Source organism: Bombus fervidus, chromosome 13, assembly GCF_041682495.2.
Source record: "Bombus fervidus isolate BK054 chromosome 13, iyBomFerv1, whole genome shotgun sequence".
Taxonomy (NCBI): domain Eukaryota; kingdom Metazoa; phylum Arthropoda; class Insecta; order Hymenoptera; family Apidae; genus Bombus; species Bombus fervidus.
In genome coordinates, this window is record NC_091529.1 from 11,294,504 (window position 1) to 11,320,267 (window position 25,764).

General features: G+C 38.9%; 4 protein-coding genes across 8 annotated transcripts in view; 2 read left to right on the top strand and 2 right to left on the bottom strand.

Annotated features, from left to right (window-relative positions):
• LOC139993559 (uncharacterized) overlaps nucleotides 1-6,437 on the bottom strand; it is a 52,715-nt gene extending 46,278 nt beyond the window's left edge. The window contains exon 1 of one of the 2 annotated variants that reach the window (XM_072015396.1): nucleotides 6,097-6,437. In XM_072015396.1, the coding sequence (XP_071871497.1) occupies nucleotides 6,097-6,148 (52 nt within the window). In that variant the 5' untranslated portion in view covers nucleotides 6,149-6,437. Of the gene's footprint in view, nucleotides 1-5,504; nucleotides 5,578-6,096 lie in introns of those variants that run through there. The other variant, XM_072015394.1, reaches the window with a different exon arrangement.
• Nucleotides 6,438-6,706: 269 nt separating this feature from the next.
• On the top strand, nucleotides 6,707-11,304 carry LOC139993562 (aladin). Of its 3 annotated transcripts, XR_011801407.1 has the most exons (7): nucleotides 6,709-6,824; nucleotides 7,002-7,391; nucleotides 7,463-7,580; nucleotides 7,648-8,117; nucleotides 8,198-8,528; nucleotides 8,595-10,684; nucleotides 11,281-11,304. XR_011801407.1 is itself a non-coding variant. In XM_072015404.1 (6 exons), exons 1-6 carry the CDS (start codon nucleotides 6,769-6,771, stop codon nucleotides 8,618-8,620), a joined length of 1,386 nt encoding a protein of 461 aa, XP_071871505.1. In that variant the 5' UTR covers nucleotides 6,707-6,768; the 3' UTR covers nucleotides 8,621-8,731. The 3 variants fall into 3 exon arrangements, 2 of the variants coding, with proteins under 2 accessions (XP_071871505.1, XP_071871504.1); XM_072015404.1 differs by lacking the exon at nucleotides 11,281-11,304 and having other exon boundaries at nucleotides 6,707-6,824; nucleotides 8,600-8,731; XM_072015403.1 differs by lacking the exon at nucleotides 11,281-11,304 and having other exon boundaries at nucleotides 8,595-11,165.
• Nucleotides 11,305-13,145: 1,841 nt separating this feature from the next.
• LOC139993463 (uncharacterized) lies at nucleotides 13,146-18,810 on the top strand. 2 transcript variants are annotated; one of them, XM_072015210.1, is made up of 6 exons: nucleotides 13,146-13,220; nucleotides 13,834-14,731; nucleotides 15,144-15,481; nucleotides 15,824-15,985; nucleotides 16,863-17,298; nucleotides 18,505-18,810. In XM_072015210.1, the coding sequence occupies exons 2-6, from the start codon at nucleotides 13,837-13,839 to the stop codon at nucleotides 18,612-18,614; spliced, it is 1,941 nt and encodes a 646-aa protein (XP_071871311.1). In that variant the 5' UTR covers nucleotides 13,146-13,220; nucleotides 13,834-13,836; the 3' UTR covers nucleotides 18,615-18,810. The 2 variants fall into 2 exon arrangements, with proteins under 2 accessions (XP_071871311.1, XP_071871310.1); XM_072015209.1 differs by lacking the exon at nucleotides 13,146-13,220 and having other exon boundaries at nucleotides 13,539-14,731.
• Nucleotides 18,811-19,665: 855 nt separating this feature from the next.
• LOC139993847 (uncharacterized) lies at nucleotides 19,666-25,731 on the bottom strand. The gene is made up of 8 exons (XM_072015930.1): nucleotides 25,555-25,731; nucleotides 25,357-25,491; nucleotides 24,678-25,137; nucleotides 23,483-23,597; nucleotides 21,376-21,534; nucleotides 20,979-21,176; nucleotides 20,013-20,168; nucleotides 19,666-19,927 (listed from the first exon to the last, which is right to left on the bottom strand). The coding sequence occupies exons 1-8, from the start codon at nucleotides 25,655-25,657 to the stop codon at nucleotides 19,823-19,825; spliced, it is 1,431 nt and encodes a 476-aa protein (XP_071872031.1). The 5' UTR covers nucleotides 25,658-25,731; the 3' UTR covers nucleotides 19,666-19,822.
• Between the last annotated feature and the right edge of the window lie 33 nt (nucleotides 25,732-25,764).

The following is a 25,764-nucleotide window of genomic DNA, read 5'->3' on the forward strand; positions in this document are numbered from 1 at the left end:
TGGTAGAGTATACCGTTAACGTAACTAAAGTAAATAACTAAAAACTATATTTACCAAAAAACATATTTTCAAGATAATATCATAATACGGACAAATTCGAAACACGATCGATTACTTATCGATTTAAGAATAGACGATCTCGATGAATCTCGATGAATCTCGATGAAAAAAAGATCTTGCGAAATTAAGCCAACCTACCGATCGGATTGGTTTTCCAAAGTTTCGAATTACGTAATTTTTATTCTCCAAAGGCTAATTCAGGCACGGCCGATCTTTCATTCAATTTAAGTAGCAAATAAAGTCGAGTTTACGTTGTTCGTTTTCGAAGATCATTGTGGATGAAACGAGAGCGAACGAAAGCGACGTTTTCCGATGGATCATCCGCCGTGATCATCCACGGTGAAACAGCGTAAATTCGGCTTTAGTTGCTTTCGACCGTGTCTGTCTAAGAGATGTGTCTACGTAGAATACATCTTTTCATATTCTCCTAAAAGAATTAATCTTAATCGATATCCTTAAGCAACGTTTTTAAATGACCGACAAATATTAATTCCTACTCGAGACATCAAAATTCCGAATTAGTTTGACACACATACTCCCCGTAGTAATATTATTCCCGTATCTCTACCCACCGATCTATCCTTGACGATCTTTACTAATTAAAATACCCATAATCAAAAGATCCGCTTCCTTTCGCAAACACGGCCCCGTTATTTTTTCTATTTCTATCTTTGCTCTTTCGTTACAATTCGTTCGTTCGTACGTCCGAGCAGGACGACGATCAAGGCGCAACGGCTGCTCCTATTGATTCGCTCTATCTTAACCTCCTCTGCCCCTCTCCCTCGCTCTCTCCCTCTCGTTCCTCTCCGAAGATCTTTGACCCTCCCCCCCCCACCCCGAAAGAGTGTGTCGTGGAGAAAGGAAGTGAATATCAAGGGTTGCGAGTCGTGAATTCTTGGCGAGCGCGCATTCTTTTTGGAAAGGTAGGAAAGGACGATCGAGTCTCATCCCCGATCGTTTAACCGAGTCGACTAAAAAAATCCATTTATGCCGCGTGTAAGGGCGCGGTCGAACACCAGGAAATAGGAAAGAGAACTTTGTTCGTACATTCGTAGTTTATATATAAAAGATCAAATTATTTTCAATCGTATTGCGTTCTTTTTTTCATTTTCGACCCAATTAAATGGTATCTTGGTTAACGTTTAATCGATTAAATTAATTCAACGTCTCGTTACGACGTTGCGAATTCTTTCCATTTGCTAGAACGAGGACAAGATTGAAGTATAAAAATTGGAAGATCGTAGCAAGGTTAATTGCAAAAAGAGGTAAGGGTCGAAGAGAAGGTTAGAAGAGAAAGATTATTTATCGGGTATTTACTGAATTTTTTCGAAAAAGAAATCTCTCGAGAAAAACTCTTATTTTACGCTTTTTGTATAGAAACTCAGACTGGAAAGGCACAAAAGATATCGAGTTCGGACGAATGGAATTGTTGTTGAGAGACGCGAGCTAAGAAAATGAGAAGAAGGACGTATGTGCGCACGTTGAGCGGATGAAAAAAGAAAGATGCATTTGCGGAATGCGTGCAAAAATCGAAGCGGTAAAGAGATTATAAGCTGGATAAGTTGTAAAATCACGTTGATTCCTCTTCGCGTTCCTTAGTTCCCTAAAGTTTCGTTTTTGAAAATACTTGGAACGGGAGAGAGGACAGGAAATCCTTTCGTATTTGAAATCTTGGAAAAGGACGTTACGCTGAAAGTTTGTTAATCTTTCTCAAACCTATATCTTGAGAATCGAATAATACGAGGGTTTAGAATATAATGTTAATTTATATATTGTATTTAAAGATTTAAATTCTATTTATCGAAGCGAAAAATTTGTCGAAAATTATACTCGATTAAGAAAGCGATAAAGAAACCTTCGATCTTCTGGACAACGATGCATTCTAATAGACAAAAGCTAGACTCGCGACGTAGCGAAGTCTGTAAAAATATAATAAATATTTCGTCTGGAAAATTGCAATATATTGAACAGAAATTAGAGATGTACATAGATACATATCAAGCTATATAAGATGATTCATGCAATTGAGATAAATCGTTTTCCTGTCTGGTTCAAGGGGCAGGCAAGTGATAAAAGAAAATAAAACTGATACGATCTACGTTGAAAATGGAAACAATTTGGAACTTTTCTGTTGTTAATTCCGTAACGAACCACCAAACAGTCTTTTATATATATATATATATATATATATAAAACAGAAGAGATTTTTCAAGGAATTTGAAGTATGTATGTACTCTATGAAATATTCGTACTTTAGCTGCTTTCTCTAATATCGGTACAAGTAAAGCGTTCGTCAGAATCGATTCTACTAGGAAAGGAAATACACCGTTTAACTCGATATACCAAGAACGATTACAGGTATCGAGGAAAGATGATAAACATTGACATTTCATTCAACCTATTCTTCAAAACACTACGCAACTAACTTTACGTAAACATAGCAACTGATCTCGTATCGCAGCTACTAATTTTTCCGAATCATTTTAATAGTAAAAAAAAAAGCCTAGCAATAACATCTGTTTTATGCTAAAATTATATTTTGTATTCGATGTAAAAGATGAAAAGAAAATGTTTCAAAGAATTGAAATAAATTTAGTTTTATAGCTTATATAGAATATCGGGTGTGTAGAGTATTATTATTATTATTATTATTATTATTATAATTAATGTTATATTTTACACTAAAAAAAAAAAAAATTGAAGAAGAAGAAAACATCTGAACGAATTGGTACAAACTATTAGAATTTATATAATTTTAATTTTGAGTTTGCACATTGAACTATCCGACGATAAGATATAAAACTTAAATCTCCTCTCTTATTTCCAGCAAAGATTTGAAATTATCATATATATTATGATATTAATTTCAAATGGTTGCAAGTATCGTAAAAACTATCCAATGACGTAATCGACAGCTCTTGAAAAAAATACTTTTACTCCAGCAAAATACTCTGATCTTTCAAGTATGTAAATGCAAAACTTTTTTAAACGAGAACACGTCCATCTTTCTCCGTGTTCAACGCGATATTTCTCGCTATGTAATAAAACGAAAACGTGACATTAATTTTCCAATCATTTCACCCGATAGTTAATGACATTTATAGCGATGAAAAACGCGCATGCGCCAACTATCTCGAACTCGCACGCAACGCAGAAAATTATTCATTGGTTTAATAACCGCAGGAGAACGATAATTGGTAACGTACCAAGCAGAACAAATATCAAAGGCTTAACTAGCGTCTTGACCAAATAAAATAGAAACCGAGACGAGCGTCTTTTTAACATATCCAAAGTGCGAAAGTTCCTTTTCACGTGACGACTATGCACGCAACTTCTTTCTACCTCACGACGGCATACAAAATATCTGTTACGCAATTTCAAAAATAAATTACCGCTAGCACGAACACGATGGCACAGGAGAAAAAATATTCAATTCGCTCCACCTCGTTCACGGAAAACGCAACGAGCTAACTTTCATCGCTAAACTAGTGCATCGCTGGAAAGACTAGCCAAGCATTGGATGATTTGACACGCGATCCACGTTGCCAACTACACGCTGCTCCGCCTATGTTTATATTTTCGTGAACATCGATTACCTAACTGCGATTCTCGTTTTAAATCGATGATATAATTCGTCCATTCAAGGTATTGAAATGAAATAAAAGCATAAATGAGAGGTAGATACACATATTGATGAATGAAAAAGAAAGTTGTAAATAATTCTAAATAAAACATGCATTTAGAGAACTAAAGAAGAAATTCATTTTGTAAAAACAAATTCGCATACGGTCAAATTTATAACTTGTCAAAAATAAAAGAACATTTAATATCGTTCGTTTGCTGTAAGAAGCGTACAATTAGAAGAAGCAAATTTTTATATGCGAAGAAATTTATTTTCTTTTATCTTTTATTATATTTATTTAGCTAATATCATTCGTGTTTTGAAAGCTCCTAACAAAATAAGTAACGTTTACTTGTATCGCTTATAACTTAGGCAAGAGTTAAAACATTGATTAGAATTGCGACACTGATACCAAATTTTATTTTGATACGCTGAAATATCACAAAATTAACGATTTTTAAAATATGACGATGTTATAACGTTATAATACGAACGATCAGAGAAAGCAACCCCAGAGAAAGTAAGTTAATGATATCAAAGAACAAAAAAAAAAAAAAAAAGAAAAAAAAAAGGGGGGGGAAAGAAATTAAGAAATTAGTGACCAAAAATTTCATTTCACAAAATATCGGAAACTGTGGGGGTACAAGAAAATTTCTTAGCTAATATGTATACGGTACCGCCGTCTATGGTAACTCCTCGGCATAAACCCACATAACCTTATCGGGCGAAGATAACACCCAACGGGGCTGATAAACGCTAAACGAAACGTGATGTACAAGCAATATTCCAGACAAATAGAAGATAGGGGATGGGATCGACGAAAGATGTATACAAAAACGTTATGAAATACAACTAGCGATGTACATACATAGGTATATTTGGCAATCGTCGAGGTTTATTATCGTTCCAACCTAACATGTTCACGTGCGTGTTTGTGCTATTCGACGTTGACCGTGGAAGAAACCGAACATCAAAATAAATACACTTTACTATAACCAAAATTATCAACACAATAAACCTGTGTTTATAAGCCTGATTATAGCTAGGGACCGTATATCAGCAAAAGAGTAATTGAACAAGCATGTTTCGACACATGATACAAGAATGAATTACAGCAGTGACAGAGTATTGAATTTTCTCTTCTCTCCTTACCTTTCCTTTCCTTACTTTTTGTTTCGTACATACATCGTTTCATTTGCTAATCGTAATGGAATATGTATACTTATTTACACAAGAAAGAAGACGAACGAGAGACACGACTTTCTTTCACCTTCTGATGACATCCTACATATATATATATATATATATATATATATATATATATATATATATACTCTACCACCATCTTTGCACCCCGTTTCCTTCTCGACGACACGCGGTTCGAATGGAACTAACCAACCTGATTTTTTCAGATGCCTTAAAAATTCTCTATTCGACATTCTTGTCTGTGACATTTTTGTGGCGCATTTCCACGATATCTATCGTCGTGTGCAATTCTAATGTCTGAACACAACGACATTCGTGGGGCAAACCCTACGAGACGACGAGAACGCACCTCGCGTCAGAGTTCGAAACACCGCGGCGACAAACGTACAAGTCTCGACCGGAAAATAGAAGACATAGGTTATAGAAGAGCACGCAGTAGAAAACAGACGAAACTGCTTACTTTGTTTTTGCACTACAGTTTACACTGGACATATTACGGGGCTGGGTATAGAATAAAAGCAGCGTACATTAAGAACGGATCGTTGACGATGAAGATATACCTCGAGCGATCGAGGAAAAGAGACGCTTAAAATACGAGAAGACAGCATTGACGTACCGTAAAGTTGCGTGTAGAGCGTAGTAGTAGATACGTTTCCACGAAGGAGGAAAGTCATGGAGGGTGTACGGATCGATGTCTGGCTAGGAAATGGTCCCGAGCAGAAGGATAAAATTTCCTCGTAATATCGCGCGTTGTCACCGGATGAAGCTGACTCGCTGTACACTCGTTCATCTACGCGACGATCGTCCCATGTCGTTGTTTATCGCGAACGCGTCTTTTCCGTTGCCGGGCAAAAAAACAGCGTGTCTCGGCACACGACGTGTCGTATAAACGCAACCCTTATTTCACAATCTCCTCGAAAATGATTTGAGATTATACAGAAATTGGTGAGAACAGATCGGATGTCACGGCCACAACGGTGACCAGCAGGGCGCGCACGTTCGATACCACGCAGCATGCAAAATAGCAATTCGTATAAACGAGCTGCGTTTTACGATAAATGTCTATATGTGATCAATGATCAATAACTAGACCGAGAACATGCGGCCACGAGATACACTCGCAAGTTTCGAAAGCATGCATCATAACCTCGGACATAAGCGACGTTCGCGTGTCTCGCAATAAATTTCATTGATAAGAAAACACTCACTACCAATGCTGAGAGTTCTCCATCGAGTTTTCCGCTTAGAACCCTTGCCCATCTTTCGCGAAGACCGAGCTGGTCCTCCTCCCTTCTGTCTCTCGTCTTCTCAGCGATCTCGGCCAACTTTCTATAGCGACAGCTCCACCAAAACCATGTTGATCGCGATTGATCTTGCTACTACCTTGGCGGTAGCATTTTAACAACTGTCCGCCGACCAGTGTGTCTCACGTTGCTACTCTTATTGAGAGAAAAAGCTTTGGAACGATACGAACCGATAAACGAGACCTACCCGTAGCAGAAGACAACTCTAATACGTAATCCGCGCCGCACGAATAGCGACCACATACTGCTGTCCCCACCTCACCCCTCCCTTTTGGTCCCCACCCTGCTCCAATGGAACCCCTACTTCTAGCTGTGTCACGTTCGACGTAAACCGCTGAATGTTCAACCTCTAATCACGTTTCTACAATTTCGAAAAGATCTTCTTACAGAAAATGTATGTTCGCGAGATTTTTGGACTAAATCGTAATACACGAATGCACACACGTTGAATGTCATGCGAATTTCTAGTAGCAAACTTGACTAAAAGTTTGTCTTCGTGATTGAAATGTTTTGAATAGGAGCCAATCGTCACATGCGCAATAGTATCAAGATTCTGTGCCACGATTGGATGTTGCCATGGTAACCGATGTAAACTTTCGTTCGCCATTTTATCCGGCTTCAGATGTAACAAGGTATAAGATTCATTTCATCTCGAAATATTTTAACTGCTTTTTTTTTTCAAATCTACTCGTTCCAACAATTGTCTTTAATTTTTCCAAAAGAATAACTATCTTGTGGTTACTCGTTATTTATTTCTCCTGCGCATAAATATCTATAGAATTTTATTCTTTCGTATCTTATTTTTATAGGTTAGACAAGTACGTATCTGAACGAGTAATTATGATGAAAATATTGTCTCTGCATGAATTTGATTCCCCTTCTGTCGATGATTTGGCTACTGTTGCACTTATAGAGAACGTTTTACATTATTGTGATTATGATAATCTGACCAATGAATTACAACCTTTTGCCAAATATCTGCGAGAGTATCCAGAAGTTTCTATTACTTCTGACGTTCTTACTACACGCGAAACGGCACGCGCAGCTTGTGCCGGTGATTTGTTTTTACCAGTTCACGATAGCATCTTTAGAAGGCTGGCTAGCGTATGCAGAGAGAAAGGATTAATCGATGCTGTTTATCTGGCTGCGTCTGCAGAACCGCAAGAAATTACACCTATCTTGCATTTGATAGCTACGAGGTATTAATAATAGCTGGTACAAAAATATTTGTTTAATTTTAAAACCTGATTTTCCATTATTTTAATTTTAGACTTAAGTGGATGTTAGATTTAATAGACAAAGGAATATATCAGAAAGAAACTTTACCTACTTCTGGATCTGGATCGGTTGCGGATGTTGTTCACACAAGAGACTGGGAAACATCTTTGGTACGGTATTAACATAAAGGTTATTGTTTCTTGCAATATATGTTATATTTGCAGTATTAATTTGTAGGCCAGGTGTATCTCGTGGCATCCACATTGTGCACGACTAGCAGTAGTTACATGGGACGATCGTATACGTATATTTTCCCATGGAACACCGATAATACCCATTTTAAGGCACGGTGCTCAAAAATCTGTTTGTTGTATAAATTGGAGACCACTTGCTGGCAAAGAACTGGCAGTAGCATGTCACGCAGGTGTCTTAGTTTGGACGATAGAATTAGGAGCAGCCAGTAATATTCTCAGTCACGCGGTGTTACTGAAACAAAGAAATCATGCTCCTGTAACAAGCGTTATATGGCATCCGCAGGGTGATCTGTTGGTATCTTGTTCTCCAGCTGATACACGTATGATTATCTGGGATACTTCTAAAAAAGAAGGTGTACCATTGAGACGAGTCGGGGGTGATGGCCTGTGTTTTGCTCGTTGGTCGTCTTGCGGTTCTCATTTGTTTTCAGCCTCATGTAGAAATATATTTAGGTATACTATATTATTGGTTTTGTATTCTTATCTTTTACATCGCATAAAATTTTATCTCACGTATTAATAACTACGCATAGAGTTTGGAACACAGGAGTGGCAACGTCATGGCACGCGGATAAATGGACAGTGCCTAATGGTCGTGTGGCTGTTGCGTGTTTCGGTCCTAATTTGACTCTGTTGTTTGCATCGAACGAAGATCCTGCCACAATCTTTTCGTTACCTCTACAAGAAAATATTTTCGATGTTAAGAAGCCTTCTCTCGACGACGTAAAAATGGCCGTACCTCTGATAGATTTAACAAGAGTTAATTTTTCGTTGGATGACGGTGACAGTTATGTCACTGTCGGTGGAAGAATAACTGCGATGGAGTGGGACCCTACAGGAAGATATCTTGCTATTCTCTTCCAGGTATGTTCCTTCTTGAAATTTAATTCAAGAGATAACGATCTAATAATGGATCTGTTAATTACTTAGGACAGCCCGTACATCGCATTGATTAAAACCAAACTAGGAAATCTGTCACGTGTGATCGACGTTAAACCGAGTTGTCTTATAAAGGGATTTCCGGGCGAAGTTCCCAATTGCATGGACTTTTATCAAAAGTATCAAAAAGTATCGGGCAATATAATTTGTTTAACAATCGTATGGAGTAGTGGTCGTATCCAACACTTTCCAATAATTGAGAAGGAAATTGCTCCTGTTACGAATACGAGTACTTCAGTTTTATCGCACTCATTGTTAAGGCACGATACATACAATTTCGATTTGACTGCCATTTACTGATTATATCCATTGTTATCTTGTCGAGCAAGAGCTACGAAAATTCTATCTTTAGTTTTTTTTTTATTGTTTATATAAGGGTCCAAATATTTTTGTTAAACGGAATATGAAGGAGTAATAAATCGTTCGTTCGTATAGATCAGGCACGTCGTTCTCGCATACCACATCACGTCCCGTCAGAAATTATATAATATTTCATAACCGATTCGTCAACGTGCCTAGGGGAAAAAACATCGTTCAGCCCCGTGTTAAGCTCTAATGTGCTATCTTTCTAACGTATGGATATACTACGAGACGGCTCTCGGGTTCGGTACCTAATTATACGAAGTCACATGCAGAGCGCGCGTCTTTCTATTTTTACGTCGCTTGACCGAATGCTGAACGTCGACACGTACTTATGTATATATGCGATGCGTCCCGCACTATTTTCAATATATTCTCCGGCGTTATTTATCCACCGTTGCTGTCACTGTTCCATCGTTTTGGAAACCCCATCGTCCTAAATATAAGTTTCTCAAACGCAGTTTTTGCTTATGACTCTTAAAATATAGATTTCATAGACTGCATAGGAAAACTATATCTTAATTAGTACACAGCGTTTATTAATCTATGTTACCTTGTTTCGTTAAAAATCGTTCGATTAGTCAAGTTCATTGAGGAGTATATTCACACCATAATGTTCAATTACTTTATTATCGTTCGTTATCTTTTTACTTTGTATTTTCTTCTATTAGTCATCGTCATATCGGTCATCATAGAAGGCATTTGTTCGGCAGATCAAAGCATATTTCTAGAAAACGTAAAAATCAGATATTAAAAAGTAAAATTGTAAGATTTCTAATAGTAAGTACACTTACAATTGTGCCGACCATAATTAGGATATCCGTTGATATTTAGTACAAGTTGAAAGTTCTTCCCTATTTTTATATTTTGTAGTTACTTTATTGTAAATTTGTTCAATCGTTTGTATCGTATAAATGCAAAACAAGGAATAAAATAAAATTGTTTGGTTTTCCAATAAATGTAATAACTAAATAGAATAACGTTTATGATCGTCGATGTATATAACTAAAATTCAAACTGAAGACATTTTCAACTTGGTGTCTAATCAGAGAAACAGTTTCCAATTATCATCGTGGTGCTGGTCAATCGGACCGAACATGGAAATTCAATCTCACTTACGTAGATAGCATTTTGGAAATCGCGAAGGGACGTGTCGCGTCGAATCCCCTCCGATTAAACGTTCGTTAAGACACCTTTTTTTTTTTTTTCTCTCCCTCCTTCATTCTTTCTCTGTTATTGCATCCGTATGGGGTGTACGATCGAAATCCTTTTTCCAGTATATTTATTTTAATGGCAGTCGTACACATGCGGTGACTATGGTACGAACGGAGTTGACAGGTGCCTGGACAAAAAAGCGTGGTCGAGAGCGGGCATAGTATGTATAATGTAAGCATAGAGGGCTGGCAGGCCACATGTGCCACTCTATCACTTATCTACCCGTAATATGACGTATAACCCGACCATAAGATGCAACTGTGAACGCATGCGTGCATATATGTATGCGTGCGTATGCGTGAGTGCAGCAGTCAAGATGTACAGTATATACTATATACACGTATTTATACGTATACAAGGGTTGAGTAGAAGGATGCACGATCGCGCTTCTGTGTGCGTTTGCTTGGAAGAAACAGAGGACATTCCGACTTTCGAGGATCACGATGTCGCAAGAATCGCTATGGAATCGTAACAACGGGTTTTGGATTGGCCAGTCAATGAACCAAGTACGATAGTCTACCATCTTTTTATTCCTCCTTGGCTCGTTCTAACTTCCTCTTACGAATTAACGTGACTGGCATACTTGAAGAAACGAGCTGTGGTCTTTCGTAAACTTACGACGTAAGTCGAACTTGTGTAATCGCGGAACAAATTTTTTAGGAGAAATTTACTTTAATAGAGCAAAGATATCGATTATCTACAGACGTCTGTATGGACTGAATTTACTTACTAGCAATTTAAAAAGATGTACGAGGATAACCTTGTATGTGAAGGACCGAGATATACAAAGATACACGGATTCTTTAATACGACTATATATGACAAGCTACGTGTGTCGATTAGAAAGTATCGCGCATTTTGTTTTATCGTACTTAAAAGAATGCGATACATAAGAAAAGTTGGGTAATGCACTAAGAATAATATATCATTTTGTACGAATTCGCGTGCTATCCTCCGTTTTATATTTAGATATTAGTCGTATATACATTTGAGAAGAAATTAAAAAGTCGAGTAATTTTTTACTTTCCTTGTACCTTTAAATTTCTCGTATTCTCTGATATACTTTAAACCGTTTCTCTAAACAATCCAAATTCCTATATAGTTTTAGGAAACCACGAAATGACAAATCTTTTCTCAAATCTGCTTCCTCGTCCCTTCCAGAACCGAGTTTCAAGTTGTTTCCACAGCTTCAAATACAGACAGCTGTTATCTTAAATTGACCAAAGAGAAGCAAACTTGACACAAAGCAAACGAAACTTGAATTTTGTTCAGTTTCAGAATGGTAGGGTATTTTTGAACTAACAAGACCGATACAGCGAAACATGGAGCGCGAAAGGGTTAATATAATGGAAATAATTTCAGAAACTAGGTAGATCCAGCATGCGCAATTCCATTGACACGCCCTTAAACTTATCAAAAACTCGAAACAACTAGCGACGGTTACCCTCGTCCGGCGTAAAGTATTCGAAACATAAGCAACGCAATACTCAATGAAGAATGGAACGATATCAAGCGCATTTATGCGAAAGTCCAAGATGCAATGAAGGAGGAGTAGGAGTAGGAGGAGGAGGAGGTTAGTGAAATAATAGTAGGCTGTAATAGGAGGAAGGAGTGAACGACTTGCCCTCATGTGTGCGCGCGAAGAAGCTGTTGTTAATAAGTGACGCGTGTGCGGCAGCTGGTTTTACGTTTTTTGCCTTGCACCCGATTCTCGGGGTTCGAGCGACGAAAGATCGGTCTAAGCACCCCTTCTCCCGCCACTTTCACCGTTTCTATCTCTTGCCCGAGGCCCGATGCACCTCGGCTTGGAATATTCCTTAACAGATTTTCAAAGAGATACCGATCGCCACGCGACGTCCAACTACCGAATCGCTTTTCGGCGTCAATGACCGGTTAAAAATATATAATCCTGCACTCTGGATAACTGTAAGAATACTTTGAGAAATATGTTTGCTCGTAGAAAATTAAAACTCCTTTGGTAATTTATAAAAGTAGGATTATACTGTCGGGTATACGCGAGAGGATGAAAGAAACGGTAATGCCTATTTACAGGTGTAACAACGTAATCTATACTTTAGTAGAAAGTTAATTTGTAAACCGCGACCAATTCGCCGCTTCTCGTTCGCAACAACCCCGTAGCTCCATGCACCGCCATCTCGATTCACGGAAGATCTGTCAAACAACCACCACCACCACCACCGCCACCGCCTTCGCAATTCCACGCCCTGCCGTACAACGTCCGCTTCTTCAACCACGAAACCGATACCGATCGATCCTGTTCAGGAGCCAACCAAGGGATCCCGGTCGATTAATCGTACGAATCAAAAGGCATTTAGGCAACGCTAAACAACGGACGACGCGATCTGATAACAGTTCGTTAGCCTCGAAGACAATCCATCGGGTATAACCGTTCGAACGATCTAAGAAGGGACAAAAACGTCCCGTGGAAGACGAATTCGAAGGGGAAAAAGGGAGACGACAGACGCGCACGCAGATGTGTCGCGCCACCCTGAAACCGATGAGGTCGAGGCAAGTGCAGAGAAATGCACAAGTGCCGGACGATCTTCTCCTCTCCTCTTCTTATTTTTCTTCTTCTTCTTCTTCTTTGCTCGCACGAGGGAAACGAAGCACGGCCACGCGAGTGGGCGGCGCGTACCCTTCTCGAAGATTTCTTTCCTTGCTTCTGGCGCAGGGATGGAGGGGATCCTCCGGTGTCGGCCGCTGGAACAGCGCTACGATGTCTTGTCCTGGCTGATAGTCGTCGTAGTGACGCGGGAACGGGTATAGCCGAGCTATCTTCAGGATCAGATAGGCGCAAAGTGTCCAGACGTTCGTTCGTTCGTTCGTTCGTTCGTTCGGCCAGCCACCCTGTAGCCGCTCGAATTCTTCCTCGTCGCGATCAAGATCGCGCCATCGCGCGTGACGCGTAGACCTTGACAAGTGATAAGCTTATCACCGTTGGAAGAGTCGTCGACGATCTATCGAAGAAGAAATTTTCTGCGACACGCTCGGTGTCCGCGGAGTTTGTTTGGGGAGTCTGATCTCGTAAGTGGACAGTGAAGTTTTCTCGGACGGAGGTTATTAAGTTCGTTGCAGCATTGTGACGTTGTTGGTCGGTTGGTGATTCGATACCACTGATTTCTTAAGTTTGTTCAATTTGTGATCGATGGTCGTAGAATTCGCAAGAAGCAGAATAAATAAATACGTCACTAACGAATGGAACGAGAAACGAATTCCGCGTCGAACATGGTTCTTGAGCGTGGATATCGCAACGAGCATCGAGAGTTCAAAGTCAAACGATCGGAACTAAAATTAGCAAACACGGTAGTAGTTGAAAATAGCGGTAACTAAATTTTATGCGAGCTCCATTTATCATCGAACATACGGTTCATTCATGAATGCTATCGCACGCACGTTAGTCGGAGACTCGGTAATTCCAGAAATTCTTACAATACTGTTTCACTCACGTGCTACTCGCGATTATTCGAGCCACTATCGCTTTCTATCACGCGTGACTCGTTGCAACATCCCGACTCGCGGTTCTTAGAGCCTCTGTAACTTTCCATTATACACCAGCCTGCCACGTATAATTTTGCAAATGAATCCTAACCTTCCGTTCCGTATTACGAAGTCAATTTTATATCGGAAAATTTACAAAATGAAAGTTTCAGGTCGCAGCAACATGCATCTCGAAGATTACCACGCGAACAGAAACGAGGAGAACGTGCAACGGGCGGTTTCCAAGAACATGAAACAGGAGGCTTTTAACAATTTGCACCTAGCACCTATCGCGACCATAAACACCAGCGATCAATCCTGTTGGATCGCTTCTCACGCGGACAGCGTCTCCTCTCCCGTTTTGCCAAGCAATTTCAGTCCCAGAGAGTACACGGACTGGGAGCAACTCACGACCGTCTTTCAGTATCCCTGTCAATCGTACTCGTCCACGGACAGATCACCGGTAAGCACAGGTAGCGAAGCTACCACGCCAACCTGGAACAACGTCGTTCGCAGCGAAGCATCGGACTGTTCCAATAGCCAAAGATTACCTTCCGTTGGTTCTGCCTTTTCTTTCTCGAGAACTTTCTGCAATACGATCTATCCAGAGTACCAGGGATATCAGGATTACCAAGAGTATCAGGACGACGTATCTTTGGCCTCTTTGCCTCTCGTCCTTCATAATCAAACGGAAGATCAGGTGTTCAATGGTTCCATGCAGGCAGCCACGGATGAATTCGATCTCAGTTTGATCAGAGGCGATCCTACGTCGTTGTTAAACAACGTTGAGTCTCCTTCTTCGCCGTCGTCCACGTACCTGGAAGAGCTTCAGGATCCGTTTTCTAACCTCAATGGATCCTGCTACGCGGTCGGACACTTGGTCTCCGGGCAACAAACCTGCGTTTCCACGATGAATTTTGTCAACGATAACGGATTGAACGATGGATTTGCGAATCAGGTTGTTCTGCCCAGGAACGAAGGATTGCTGCTGACTGATAGAAGAGTGCCGGTGTCCAAGCCTGCGAGCGATACGGAGACTCGAAGCAAATCTTTCGGTAAGTCCAAAGCTGTTTTTAGTTAATATGGTTAACCGTTGGTATATATATTTGCACAATATGTATGCGTATCAATTTACGTGATTCTCAAAGTATATATGCCGAAGCGTAACATGTTTTTAATCGTATAGTCTTAAATCGTATCTCGTTATAGCACTCTGAAACTTGAAAATATTTTTACTAACACGTAACAACGATCGATCGTTCTCTTGCTCGTTACCTAAAATGTATCCAGGAAGTCGCGGTAAGGATCGTGCTTGTTTTAAGAACGTGACAAATAAATAGAAATACGAAAAAGTAGCGCTCGAGTGCCGCTCTCGAGTGCAGCGAGTAGTTTCAAGTAGCTTCCTTAACGAGTCTTGAGATCTACGGCTTGTTTACACGCTGATGACATGTTTGTTTCCCGTTTCAGACTGTTCAACGACAGACGACAACTTGACGTCGACGTATCAGTGCCGATGGATAGACTGTGGCTGCGCTTTCGCCGAACAAGAGGGTCTGGTTCGACATATCGAAAGAAGACACGTCGAATCCTCGTCGTCGAACGCGCATGGACACGGAAGACGAGTTCAAAGGGACAGAGACAAGGATAAGGACAAAGAGGGAGATGGTTACACCGGTTCCGTGAGCGGCCAGGATGAATTCGCTTGCCTTTGGCAAGGATGTCCGCGTGCTCGACCTTTTAACGCCAGATACAAGCTACTGATTCATATGAGGGTCCATAGCGGAGAAAAGCCTAATAAGTGTCCGGTACGAGTTCGTTGATTCTAAAATCCTACAACTATGCTCTTTTACGTTACATTAAGTATAACTACATATATATGTCGGGGACTTTGTTACAGCGGCTAGTTTGAAATATTCGTCAAACTCTCGAATATAGGTACCATCGATATTTATTCTCCGTAAAAAGTTGAAAGTACGTATTTTATGCGACGGCAGAAACGCAAGAAGAAATAATTATTCTTCGAATCGTTTATTCGAGATTAAGGAGTTGAATATCTATCTACCAGCCTCTTCGTTCTTACTTAAAAAAAGTTCTTTAAGCTATTATCTTTTGACGTTTAATAAGCTATTGTCTTTTCATGTTTACAGTTCACCGGATGCAAGAAGGCGTTTTCACGATTGGAGAACCTGAAGATTCACCAAAGATCTCACACGGGAGAAAGACCATACGCCTGTCAGCATCGCGGTTGCTCCAAAGCGTTCAGTAACAGCAGTGATCGTGCAAAACACCAGAGGACTCATTACGACACGGTGAGTTTGTTATTTTATTCACGCATATATATTTAAAACAAGGAAGAAGCGATCGGTCGTTTTAATAAGTCAGCTATTTGCATAACTTAGAAACGTATTTATCGTTTGATTTCAATCGTCTGCGTGCGTCTGATATAACTATTTTGGGATAAATATCGATATAGCGTTCTTATATTACGTAAGACGATCGCAATTAAAGAACGATATTTCATCATGTAGTATTCGCGTTTGCGTACAGTTTGGTTTTCAACTATGATTATTCGAACAGGTGACGAAAGACGAGTAAAAAGTTATCGCATAATTGCAAATTAATCGCTCGATCGTTTTTATCAGCGATCCTTTAATATTTACGCGATCGAAACTGTCGAATATTCTTTCGTATCTTTCAACCGCAAGCGTGCGAAAACTTAAGCCATTGTTATATCGAAATACTTTGAAATTTGGATAAATGGATATTTTTTGTAATTAAAATTACATAAAACGTATCACGCGACATTACTCGATCGTAAAGTAAGTTTAAGAAAGAGAAACGCTTATCGCCAATGTTGAAATTTTATAGCACGAAAGGTCAGTGAACATAAGCTGAGATAACTCGAAAAGCTTGCGAGTCGCGATACGCGAAACGTAAAATCTTGCTATTGTAACAATAAAGAAATGTATTATCGCTTTAAAACGACACGGACACGATAATTTTGTCGCTCAACGAATAACGGCTACTTAACGTAATTATCGCACGACGATTACCTTTTGTCTAGCCGCTTTCCAACCAATAATTAAAAATTACGATCACTACGTATCATCCGCTTGCACGTACTAGGAAATACCAGCGTCCACTTGTAAAAAATATTTTTAGCAACAAACTTGCGAAAATTTTCAGAAACCGTACGCGTGTCAAGTTAGCGGATGCGGGAAAAGGTACACAGATCCGTCGAGTCTCAGGAAACACGTGAAAAATCACTCGGAACCAACGACGCCGCTGTCCAACTTGTCATTGACATCGGATAGCAAGGCTTCAGGTAACGCGACTAAAAGTTCAAGCAACTCGCGGCACGATCCGATTTCTACCAGTTCGAGGCAACAGCAACAACAGGCACGAACGGCGATCGTTTACACCACGGAATCGAATTATCGAACGTATAAGACTTCGGAGTCTTACGCGGACGAGGACGCGGACCTGTTCCAAACGAATCTATGTCAGGTCGATAGGATTTCCATGAACCTTGACAGCAATCAAGAGTACGTGCCGATCGAATCTGTGAAACGCTTTCTCATCGACGATGTCAGCGCGTCTGGATCGCACGTGGACGGTACAGGTAAGGGGAAAGATTCACGATTAACGTTAGAAAGATCGGTCGCGTCGCTTCGATCGATCAACGATTTCTAAGAAATTCGACGCGTTTTGATCATACATTACGATATTAAAATTAAAATTTGCCAAGAATGGAACATGTACGATCGATTCTTTCGTACGCTTTACAGCAATAACGATATTAAACGATCTTTTATTCATTGGGTACGTTTTATCTACTTTCATTCGTCGGCTGATCAAGAAACGTTGGAAACGTTGCATCGATTTTTCATCAAATTCGCAGATCGTCGAACAACTTCTCGCCTATGTTCCAAGCAAATGGACAGCAAGCTCGAGAAAAATTCCGAGAACGTGCGATAAAACAGACGCGACTCCTACCGTTTCGAACAAAAAGTGGAGCAGCGTTGTTCGAGCGACCCGTACGAATCTTCATTGTACTGGTCCGCGCGTGCTGCCTTTTTCTGTCCCGGTAAATAGTAACGGCGCCGATGACAGTGCGCGTTTCGCTTCCACCATGCTTAATCTCAGAGGAGGTTCAAACACGCTTTACGCGTTTACCCCACACCGAGTCTTAAAATAATATTCCCGACTTTTTTGGCCGGGAGCACACGCACGTAACGCACGCGCCAAAACAGACGACGCGGCTGCCACGTGCGACACACGCGTGCCCTTTTAAATTCCAGCCCTCGAGCCCGCGATTTTCTACCAAATAATACAGCTACATCATCGATCCTCCCCACTCTGTACCTTTCTAAAACCGTTCTCTTCGCTGTTTATTAGCGATACGCGCTAGGCCAAGTCATCGAGTTATACGGCTATATGCAGGCATTTCGTTTTTCTGATCGTTAAGGTTGATACGATATTATCGTTCGTATCAATACGTACGATTTCGTGCGTATTTCCATTCTCCGTGGCACACTCCGTGTGACATTTTGAACAGCGTGCCAGCCATTTAAAACATATTTAAAAACAACGGATTAGCAGTATTCGGATTTATATTTATTTATATAATTGTAAATACGTGTACGCGTATGTACATCGAAGCTAATCTTATCGGTCGTACGTCGTATTACGCGTATAACAATAAACTTTCGATTACCAGCCTAATGGAGTTTAATTAACTTAAGGGTCGAGTCTGGGTCTAGGTGTTTAAACTAGTTTCGCGAAACTAGCGCACAGTGGTCGTTCTAATCTGTTTCCTACTTTACAGGGTACCAGGTGGAGGATGAAGTGCCTGACTTTCAAGAGCTCGGTTCCGACATCGAACAACAGTTTCTCGAGCTAAGCAGCCTCGATGACGCGGTTTTCATCGACGGTTGAGAAGCATGTTTATCATAGGAGGAGGATCGAAGAAGACTATGCGCGGCGATCGCGCCATATTTCCAAAGACTTGTTTCCATTTCTTTTTGTACTCGATTTTTATACACTTTCGCTCGATTAGATAAATTTCATCGACAGATATATTTTTGTACATAGACGATTGTATATATCGTTAAATACACGATTTTCATTATTACGTCCGACGTTATCTTATTTTTAACTCGTTATTACGTTACTAATTAGTATCGACGATGAGAACCAACGGATTTATTTTACGATATAATTTTGTTATTATCGCGTTACCGTTAATACGAAGATATAGAAATTAAGAAACCTTGGCTATGCTTATAAAACGTGGACTTTTTATTTATTCGTCGTACATCGAGTCAGAGACAGCGACAATATTTCTCCACGCGATTATTCGATTACAATTTAACTTATCATACCATATACGATACCATATACGATCGATACGATGCAATCCTCAAACGCAGAACGCAGTTTTATCGAAAGCACGTTCAAATTCTGACTTCTTTCTCCGAATCGTTGCACATCCTTGAGAAAACCACTCGCTATACAAGTATTTTTGTACAAAATACAACATCGTAATATTTTCGTTCGTAGAAAGTGTTACGAACAACGAGTCCTCGTTCGTATTAATTTAAATCGAATTACTCGAATTCAAAGCGTTCGAATAAGTTTGAAGAATAATAAGAATAAGAATACTCTCGTGACTTATAAAATTTTAAACGATCGAGACTCGACGAGTCACGAGCTATCGGTACCCCGTTGCTTATGTTAACGAACTTACATGCTAGTAAAACCGATGAAATTTTGCAAATTATACGTTAATTGGTCATTCTATTTGTGGAAAAACGATAAAATCGTAAAAAGGAAATACGTAATTCGTTGTTTGTCGATTGAGCAACTGCGTTATAGTTGATTGATAAATCTGGTGTAAAAACTTGGAAGGATATATTTCGAGTCAACTAAATTAGATAAATCGACTAATTCGAGCTAATCGGATTAGTCTAACGGCTTAAGAACCACCTTCTCTTTTTTTTCTATATCGAGCTTGTTAACCCATTGTAATGGCCCCTCGCGCGAATCGTAACGATGACACGCCGCAGCAAAAGCTTTGTATAAAAAGCAACGTGACCCACTACAGAGATGTTTTAGCGGCGATAGGGTTAAGCAACGGTTTATTTTCAAGCTGTGCTGCACTGAGACGGTTTTGCCCCCTCCGTCAGTGTGTCGCAAATTAGTTTAAAGAAATTATTCAGCGCCTTGTTTTGCATCTCTCTCGAGTACTCCTGCGACAGACGGAAAACACCATTAACGTTTAAAACACGAGTCGCTATTACAGAGCGAGCTCTTATAGTAATGCCGAGTACTCACCCCATTGATCGTGATCGTTGGGACGAAAGAGAGTCTCGCAGCCAACTCTTTTGTTTTCTCGCCATACGCGACCAACAGATCGTCCGATAGAGAACTCTTAACGCACTCGTTCATCTTCTCTTGGGTCTGCTCGCTCAATCCTACTTTCTTCGAACACTGGAAAATCGTTTTGTCTCGAAGAAAAGATTCCTTGCAACAGGTTCGCTTTAATACCGTCGCGAACCTTCAATTTTTATATTTTAAGTTTGTTCTTATTTCGACAAAGCAGTAAAATTCGTCGTATTCTTAACGTAAAGTTCAAGTTGGAGGATCATTAACGATACGACGCAATAATTGTTCCGTTAAAACGGTGTAAACGGTTAACGAAAAATTTGTGTAGCGCAACTTTCTTTATCGACGAACTTATCAGCTTTCGATCCATCGATATTTGCTCTTTTTTTTTAACACGCTTAAAAATCAATACGAAGATCGAGCACTTGGCTAACAATTTGGTTACCGATTATCTTCCTTTCCTATCAAACGACTATCTATCAAAATTTTAATTATTTTCGAAATTATTAATCGGTGTTCGATTAAACGCGTTTTAATAACAGATATCAACAGATCCGAGATAGCGTCAAATATCTTCGTACTGATCTTCGTGAAAACGAAACATTTCCATTCGGCAAGAAAGGCCTATCCTCTTTTATCCTCGAGAATCGACTCCTTTTGTTCTCACGGTCGAATTACAAATAAACGATTCTGAATAATTCTATGCGCGTTTTAGAACCCTCGATATTTTAGGGCGCTATATATCGAAGAATGTCTAAAAAGTTTGTACAGTAGTATTTAACAACATGTGAAAATTCGATGTTTTTTATTGGTTTAATTATATTCGGTTAAAAAGATGGCACGCGGTACGAGTCGGTGATAATTATCGGAGAGTCGTGGATCCAAGGAGAAAAGGTAAATAAAGATAACGAGTACCTGTGAAAGAGAGGATGGCGGAAACTGCGAGGTCATTGCGCAACCAACTAGCGCCACTGTAAGTTGTTGAACCTTATCAGCCGTTTCTCCGTTCTGAATCGCATGAATACCACACGCCTGAGCCTTGTTCCCATTGCATTCAGATTCTCCGTGCTGACACATAAAGCGCCATTCTTGGGTGATTGGATCTCGCCAATGCTGTTTATTTAGATGCAAATAAGTATATAAGAATAAACGACATACGGGTCGGTCGTACGATACGTTGTATTTTCCATTCGTTCGTCGTTCCCAACGTTATTCTATTTCTTATTTATCTATTGCGTTTAGCGTAAAACGTATTAGCCGTGTATCCGATATAGTAAGTAATAGCGTAGTAAAGTGCGATAGGACCACTCACCGATGCTTTCCCATACGGAACGAAAGTGACTCTGATGTAATCTTTCAATATATCGTATCGCGGCAATAATTGCTGTTTGATCCATCGTATGCTATCCGGACACAGCGATTCGTAATAAACTCCCACATTTATCGCTGCATTCGACTCGCTGCCGGCCACCTACGCGATTATCACAGAACGATCATGAGTCTACGATGGCCATTACAGGTGCAGTATCCAAGTATGATTGTTCATTATCTTATGCTTAATTATATTTTAACCGACGAATTAGCTTCAAGTCGGTTTATGCGAGCATAAATTAGTACAAGTTATCGTAAGAGACTCGTTTGGCGTAGTTTGCAAGAGAGGTAATCGATAAAATTTGACTACCGCTATCCTACGTTTACATGAATTATGCGAACGATAAGTATATTATTTAACGTTTCATTGATATAAATTACGAACAGATTGGAAATAAAAAAAATGTGTGCGATTACATTTTAATACAAAGATACCTGAAAGCAGATAATCACGCAAGTTTATGTTTTTATTTCGGTATGTAATAAAACATTCTTTACGCCTCCAAACGTTACAACATATTACAAACTAGAATAAAATTCTCTGTTATATAGATAATGTGTATCTCGTGTTCCGTTCTCTGTACTTATCACGTTTTCAGAAAAAATACACTTGCATAATTTCTCCACTGATCCTCGCATACATGCATCAGGATATCGTAAAACTTTTACAATAACAATTGGACCGTGATTGTTTATACAAATTGGTATTTTTACGATTAAACCAAAGGAATGGATAAATTTCAATAAAAATATGCTTTAACCATTAAACATTATAACAAATATTTTTTACTTTCGATATTTTATATACACGTTTCTCCATATGTATATCTATAGATATAACCATGATCTAACGATAATTTCTACAAATAGTCGGCGCGTTAAAAAAAAACTTGTATAATGTTTGTTATTTATTTGAGATTTCACGCCGTGCTCTGTGATTAATCAATCAATTTGACAATTCGATTAGCGATTAATTTAATGACATTATAACGAATATTTTCGTAATAAATTTCTATAAGTAACCTCTCGTAACTTTTGGAACAAAGAAACAGAATCATCGCGAATAATCGATAAACAGGTTTCAATGTTGTACGATACTGGAGGGAAAAAACCTCTTGAAAACCGGCTTTCGTCCTGATAGCTTTTTCCATCGGTGTATCAAAATAAGAACTTATCAAAGTTTCAGATTAGATTTATTAAGAATGTCAATTTTTATTTTATGTTATATACTTGTTATTTTAAAAGATAACACACGACAACAATATTAAAACAAATGTACGATTAGCAAATCACACTGTTTGATAATTTGAAATTTGAAATTTTATTTCTGTCTCCTCGTTATCTAGTAAAAGGAATCATAAAATCTAAGCAAACTTCAAAAGCGAATTCAACGTAAGTTGTGACAAAGATCTGTTGGAAACAATAGGTAATTATAATTTAAAGATTATTTGTCCATTGTGTAGTTTCAGTCTGTCGTCATATAACCGGTTATTTTAACCATAATGGGAAAAAACGAGTCAACACATTCACGGTAATAATTCATTTATCGAGCCATTTCCTCTTTCTTTGTTTCTAATACATCGTTGTATTTACATTCGAAATACGTGTCATATTTAATGAAAACAATACGATATAAATAATTTTACTTACTATATTTAAAAATTCTACATTTTAAATGGAGATACATAGATAGATAGGTATATATATATAGAGAGAGAGAGAGAGAGATTCCACGTTTTAAATGGGAACAAATAGAAGTTCTACATCTCTATAGAAATACATAAAACTTTTATAACCTAAATAAGCGGAAGTTTCGCATTCCAAATGGAAATAATAAAACATCCTATATCCCAGATTTCTTTCAAATAAATAAAAACACATGGAAATTCTACATTGGAAACTACGATAAAAAGACATCCTACATTCTATGTGGAAATGTACAAAAACTAAATATTCTAAATGGAGAATCTTACATTTTAAGAGGAAAATAAATAAAAATTTCGAAAGTACAAACTATCAAAAGTGAAATTAAAGGAATTCCTACTTACCAAAGCACTATGGCCGAGGAAAGCGACAGCGAGTATAGCTGTGATCGAGCTGCTTGTAGCGAACAGGTAGCACCGCATGGTCTTTCTGGTACACTGACAAACTGGCACCAGCTTTTAAACCAGCTTTGTCTATAGTCTATAGTCCGCGATCTATAGCGACGTCGAACCAGTGCCAAGAAGGGAGACTTCGAAAATGTAGGAGGGGCTGATAGAAAGAGCGATACGAGAGAGGCAGGCAAGAGAAGAGAGACGGAAGATCGTACATAGTAAACAGTACTTCGTACGGTACTATAGACAGTAATTCACACATAACGTCACTTTCACTACTAAAGAATACAATGATGTAGTAATAGGTTTGCGAATCGATCGATTAAATTAATAATGAAGCAATTAACAGTAACTTTTAATGTAAAAACCATGTGAATTATGTACATATACAGCTTTTGTCATTCATTATGTTATACAAAGTAACATAATAAGGAACAATATTTATTGTTTACATTTGTGGACAGATATATATTCGATTTTGATATATATACATATATTTCGATATTTGATAAATTATTGCAAGAATATTTTCAGTTCATTGGTCTCTAAATAATCAAGCAATTAACACCTTATCGATCGATAGCCGAATAATCGGTTTTTTGTCGTCGACGCTCACCGACCGATAGCCTATTAATCAGCTTTTTATCGCCGACAATCTTTCTCATTATTCGAGCAGTATTTCGTTAGTTAGTACTAAGCTACTTTGCTCGGTTGCGTCAATCGCGTTGCTTCGTAAGCTCCCACAGTTTTATACCAATTTGAAAAACGTACCGTTCGCGATGAACAAAAAGAATGGTATTGGAGAGTCTAAACCGAAACAGAACCGGCGTCAGGGATAATCTGCGCCCGAACTGCCGGTCGGACGTGCGTATGCCGTTGAACCGCTAGCGGTCGGCAAAAGTGTTAATACTACGCAAGGATAAAAACGCTGTCGGTCGTAGAACTGAAAATATCATAACATTTTAACACTTACAATATCGATGTCTCTTGACATTGTACAAAGCGATAAATGCAAATGTCAAAATTAATATTTCACATTGTTCGCGAGATAAAGGAACACATAATTTAATTGATCTACCATATTCGCTACAAAATTTCATCCGTATATAACTACCATATGTAATAATCTTATATAAAATAAGATTAAGGATCAATCCCCTGATGAAATTTCAAAGGTCTCTTACTTTCTTTCAGATCCTTTAATATCTCATTAGCTCGTGTCCTGAAAGTTTCCGCTAGCTCTGCACTTTGCTGCACACCATCGCCCTTCTTGTGCATTATAGATAAATTAGCACAAGCATATGGGTTATTTAATTCGCAACATTTTAATGACAGTTTATAGGCCTCTTTTAAATTCTTTTCTACGTATCCTTCGATACCGCTTAAGTAAATGCCTGACAAAAAGAAGCAAGCTTTCTCCTGGTTTAAATCGCAAGCTTTTTTCAATAGTTTCATTCCAAGCAAGATCTGAGTACCCCTGACCGGCTCGAGTTTTTCTTTAGATATCGCAAGAGCGCCTGCATGAAGACAACCTCTCGCATCGTCCTTATCACAACCTTTCTGCATGTATTCGAATGCTTCTTTGGGATCTTTCTCACACTCTGTACCTATAGAAATTCAATTTGCAAATTTATATATAGCAAATAACAATTTCGGTAAATGCTAGTTACCATTAAATATTAGTCAATTACGTAAGATATCAAATGAAAGATATAAATTTGAAAAAGATAAAACACGATATAAACAACATATTTGACGAAGAGACGAAAATACCGTGGACAACATTTTGATTTTCCCGGTGCGAGGCACGCGCCATTTTTACTCACCCATTACTCTGTAATCGCCGTATTTTGTACAACTTCTCCCATAACCGCGTTCGTCACAATTTTTCTTATACAGATTTAGCGCCTCCTTGGGATTTTGCTTAATAGATTCGTAATAATCACCCAAAAGATGGCAAACTATCGAAAAATGTCAAACATTTGAGATATGAGGTTAGAATCGCTAACAAACTCGGTGTTTACCTTCAGGTTTCTTCTCGCTTAAACATCCAAATTGGTATTCTATATAAAGATTCTTTAAATATTCTTCAACCTCTTCTTTCTTTTTAAAATCGTATGCCGCCATATTAAGTGACTATTTTTGAGTTATAAGCGTCGAGCAAACTTATCAGAAAAATAAGCACATGGTTCCCATTTTAAAGACCAATCAAACGATATATGCGTGCGCATCCT

What these genes read in the sequence shown, in the direction of transcription:
- LOC139993562 (XM_072015403.1), top strand. Translation starts at nt 6,769, where the DNA reads ATGGTAACCGATGTAAACTTTCGTTCGCCATTTTATCCGGCTTCAGAT. An exon ending in TTGCATTTGATAGCTACGAG is followed by an intron (nt 7,392 to 7,462) that starts GTATTAATAATA and finishes TTTTAATTTTAG; the next exon opens with ACTTAAGTGGATGTTAGATT. An exon ending in TCATGTAGAAATATATTTAG is followed by an intron (nt 8,118 to 8,197) that starts GTATACTATATT and finishes AACTACGCATAG; the next exon opens with AGTTTGGAACACAGGAGTGG.
- LOC139993463 (XM_072015209.1), top strand. Translation starts at nt 13,777, where the DNA reads ATGAATCCTAACCTTCCGTTCCGTATTACGAAGTCAATTTTATATCGG. An exon ending in AAAAGCCTAATAAGTGTCCG is followed by an intron (nt 15,482 to 15,823) that starts GTACGAGTTCGT and finishes TCATGTTTACAG; the next exon opens with TTCACCGGATGCAAGAAGGC. An exon ending in AGAGGACTCATTACGACACG is followed by an intron (nt 15,986 to 16,862) that starts GTGAGTTTGTTA and finishes GAAAATTTTCAG; the next exon opens with AAACCGTACGCGTGTCAAGT.
- LOC139993847 (XM_072015930.1), bottom strand. Translation starts at nt 25,657, where the DNA reads ATGGCGGCATACGATTTTAAAAAGAAAGAAGAGGTTGAAGAATATTTA. An exon ending in AAGCGAGAAGAAACCTGAAG is followed by an intron (nt 25,492 to 25,554) that starts GTAAACACCGAG and finishes ATTTTTCGATAG; the next exon opens with TTTGCCATCTTTTGGGTGAT. An exon ending in TTCCGTATGGGAAAGCATCG is followed by an intron (nt 21,177 to 21,375) that starts GTGAGTGGTCCT and finishes CTAAATAAACAG; the next exon opens with CATTGGCGAGATCCAATCAC.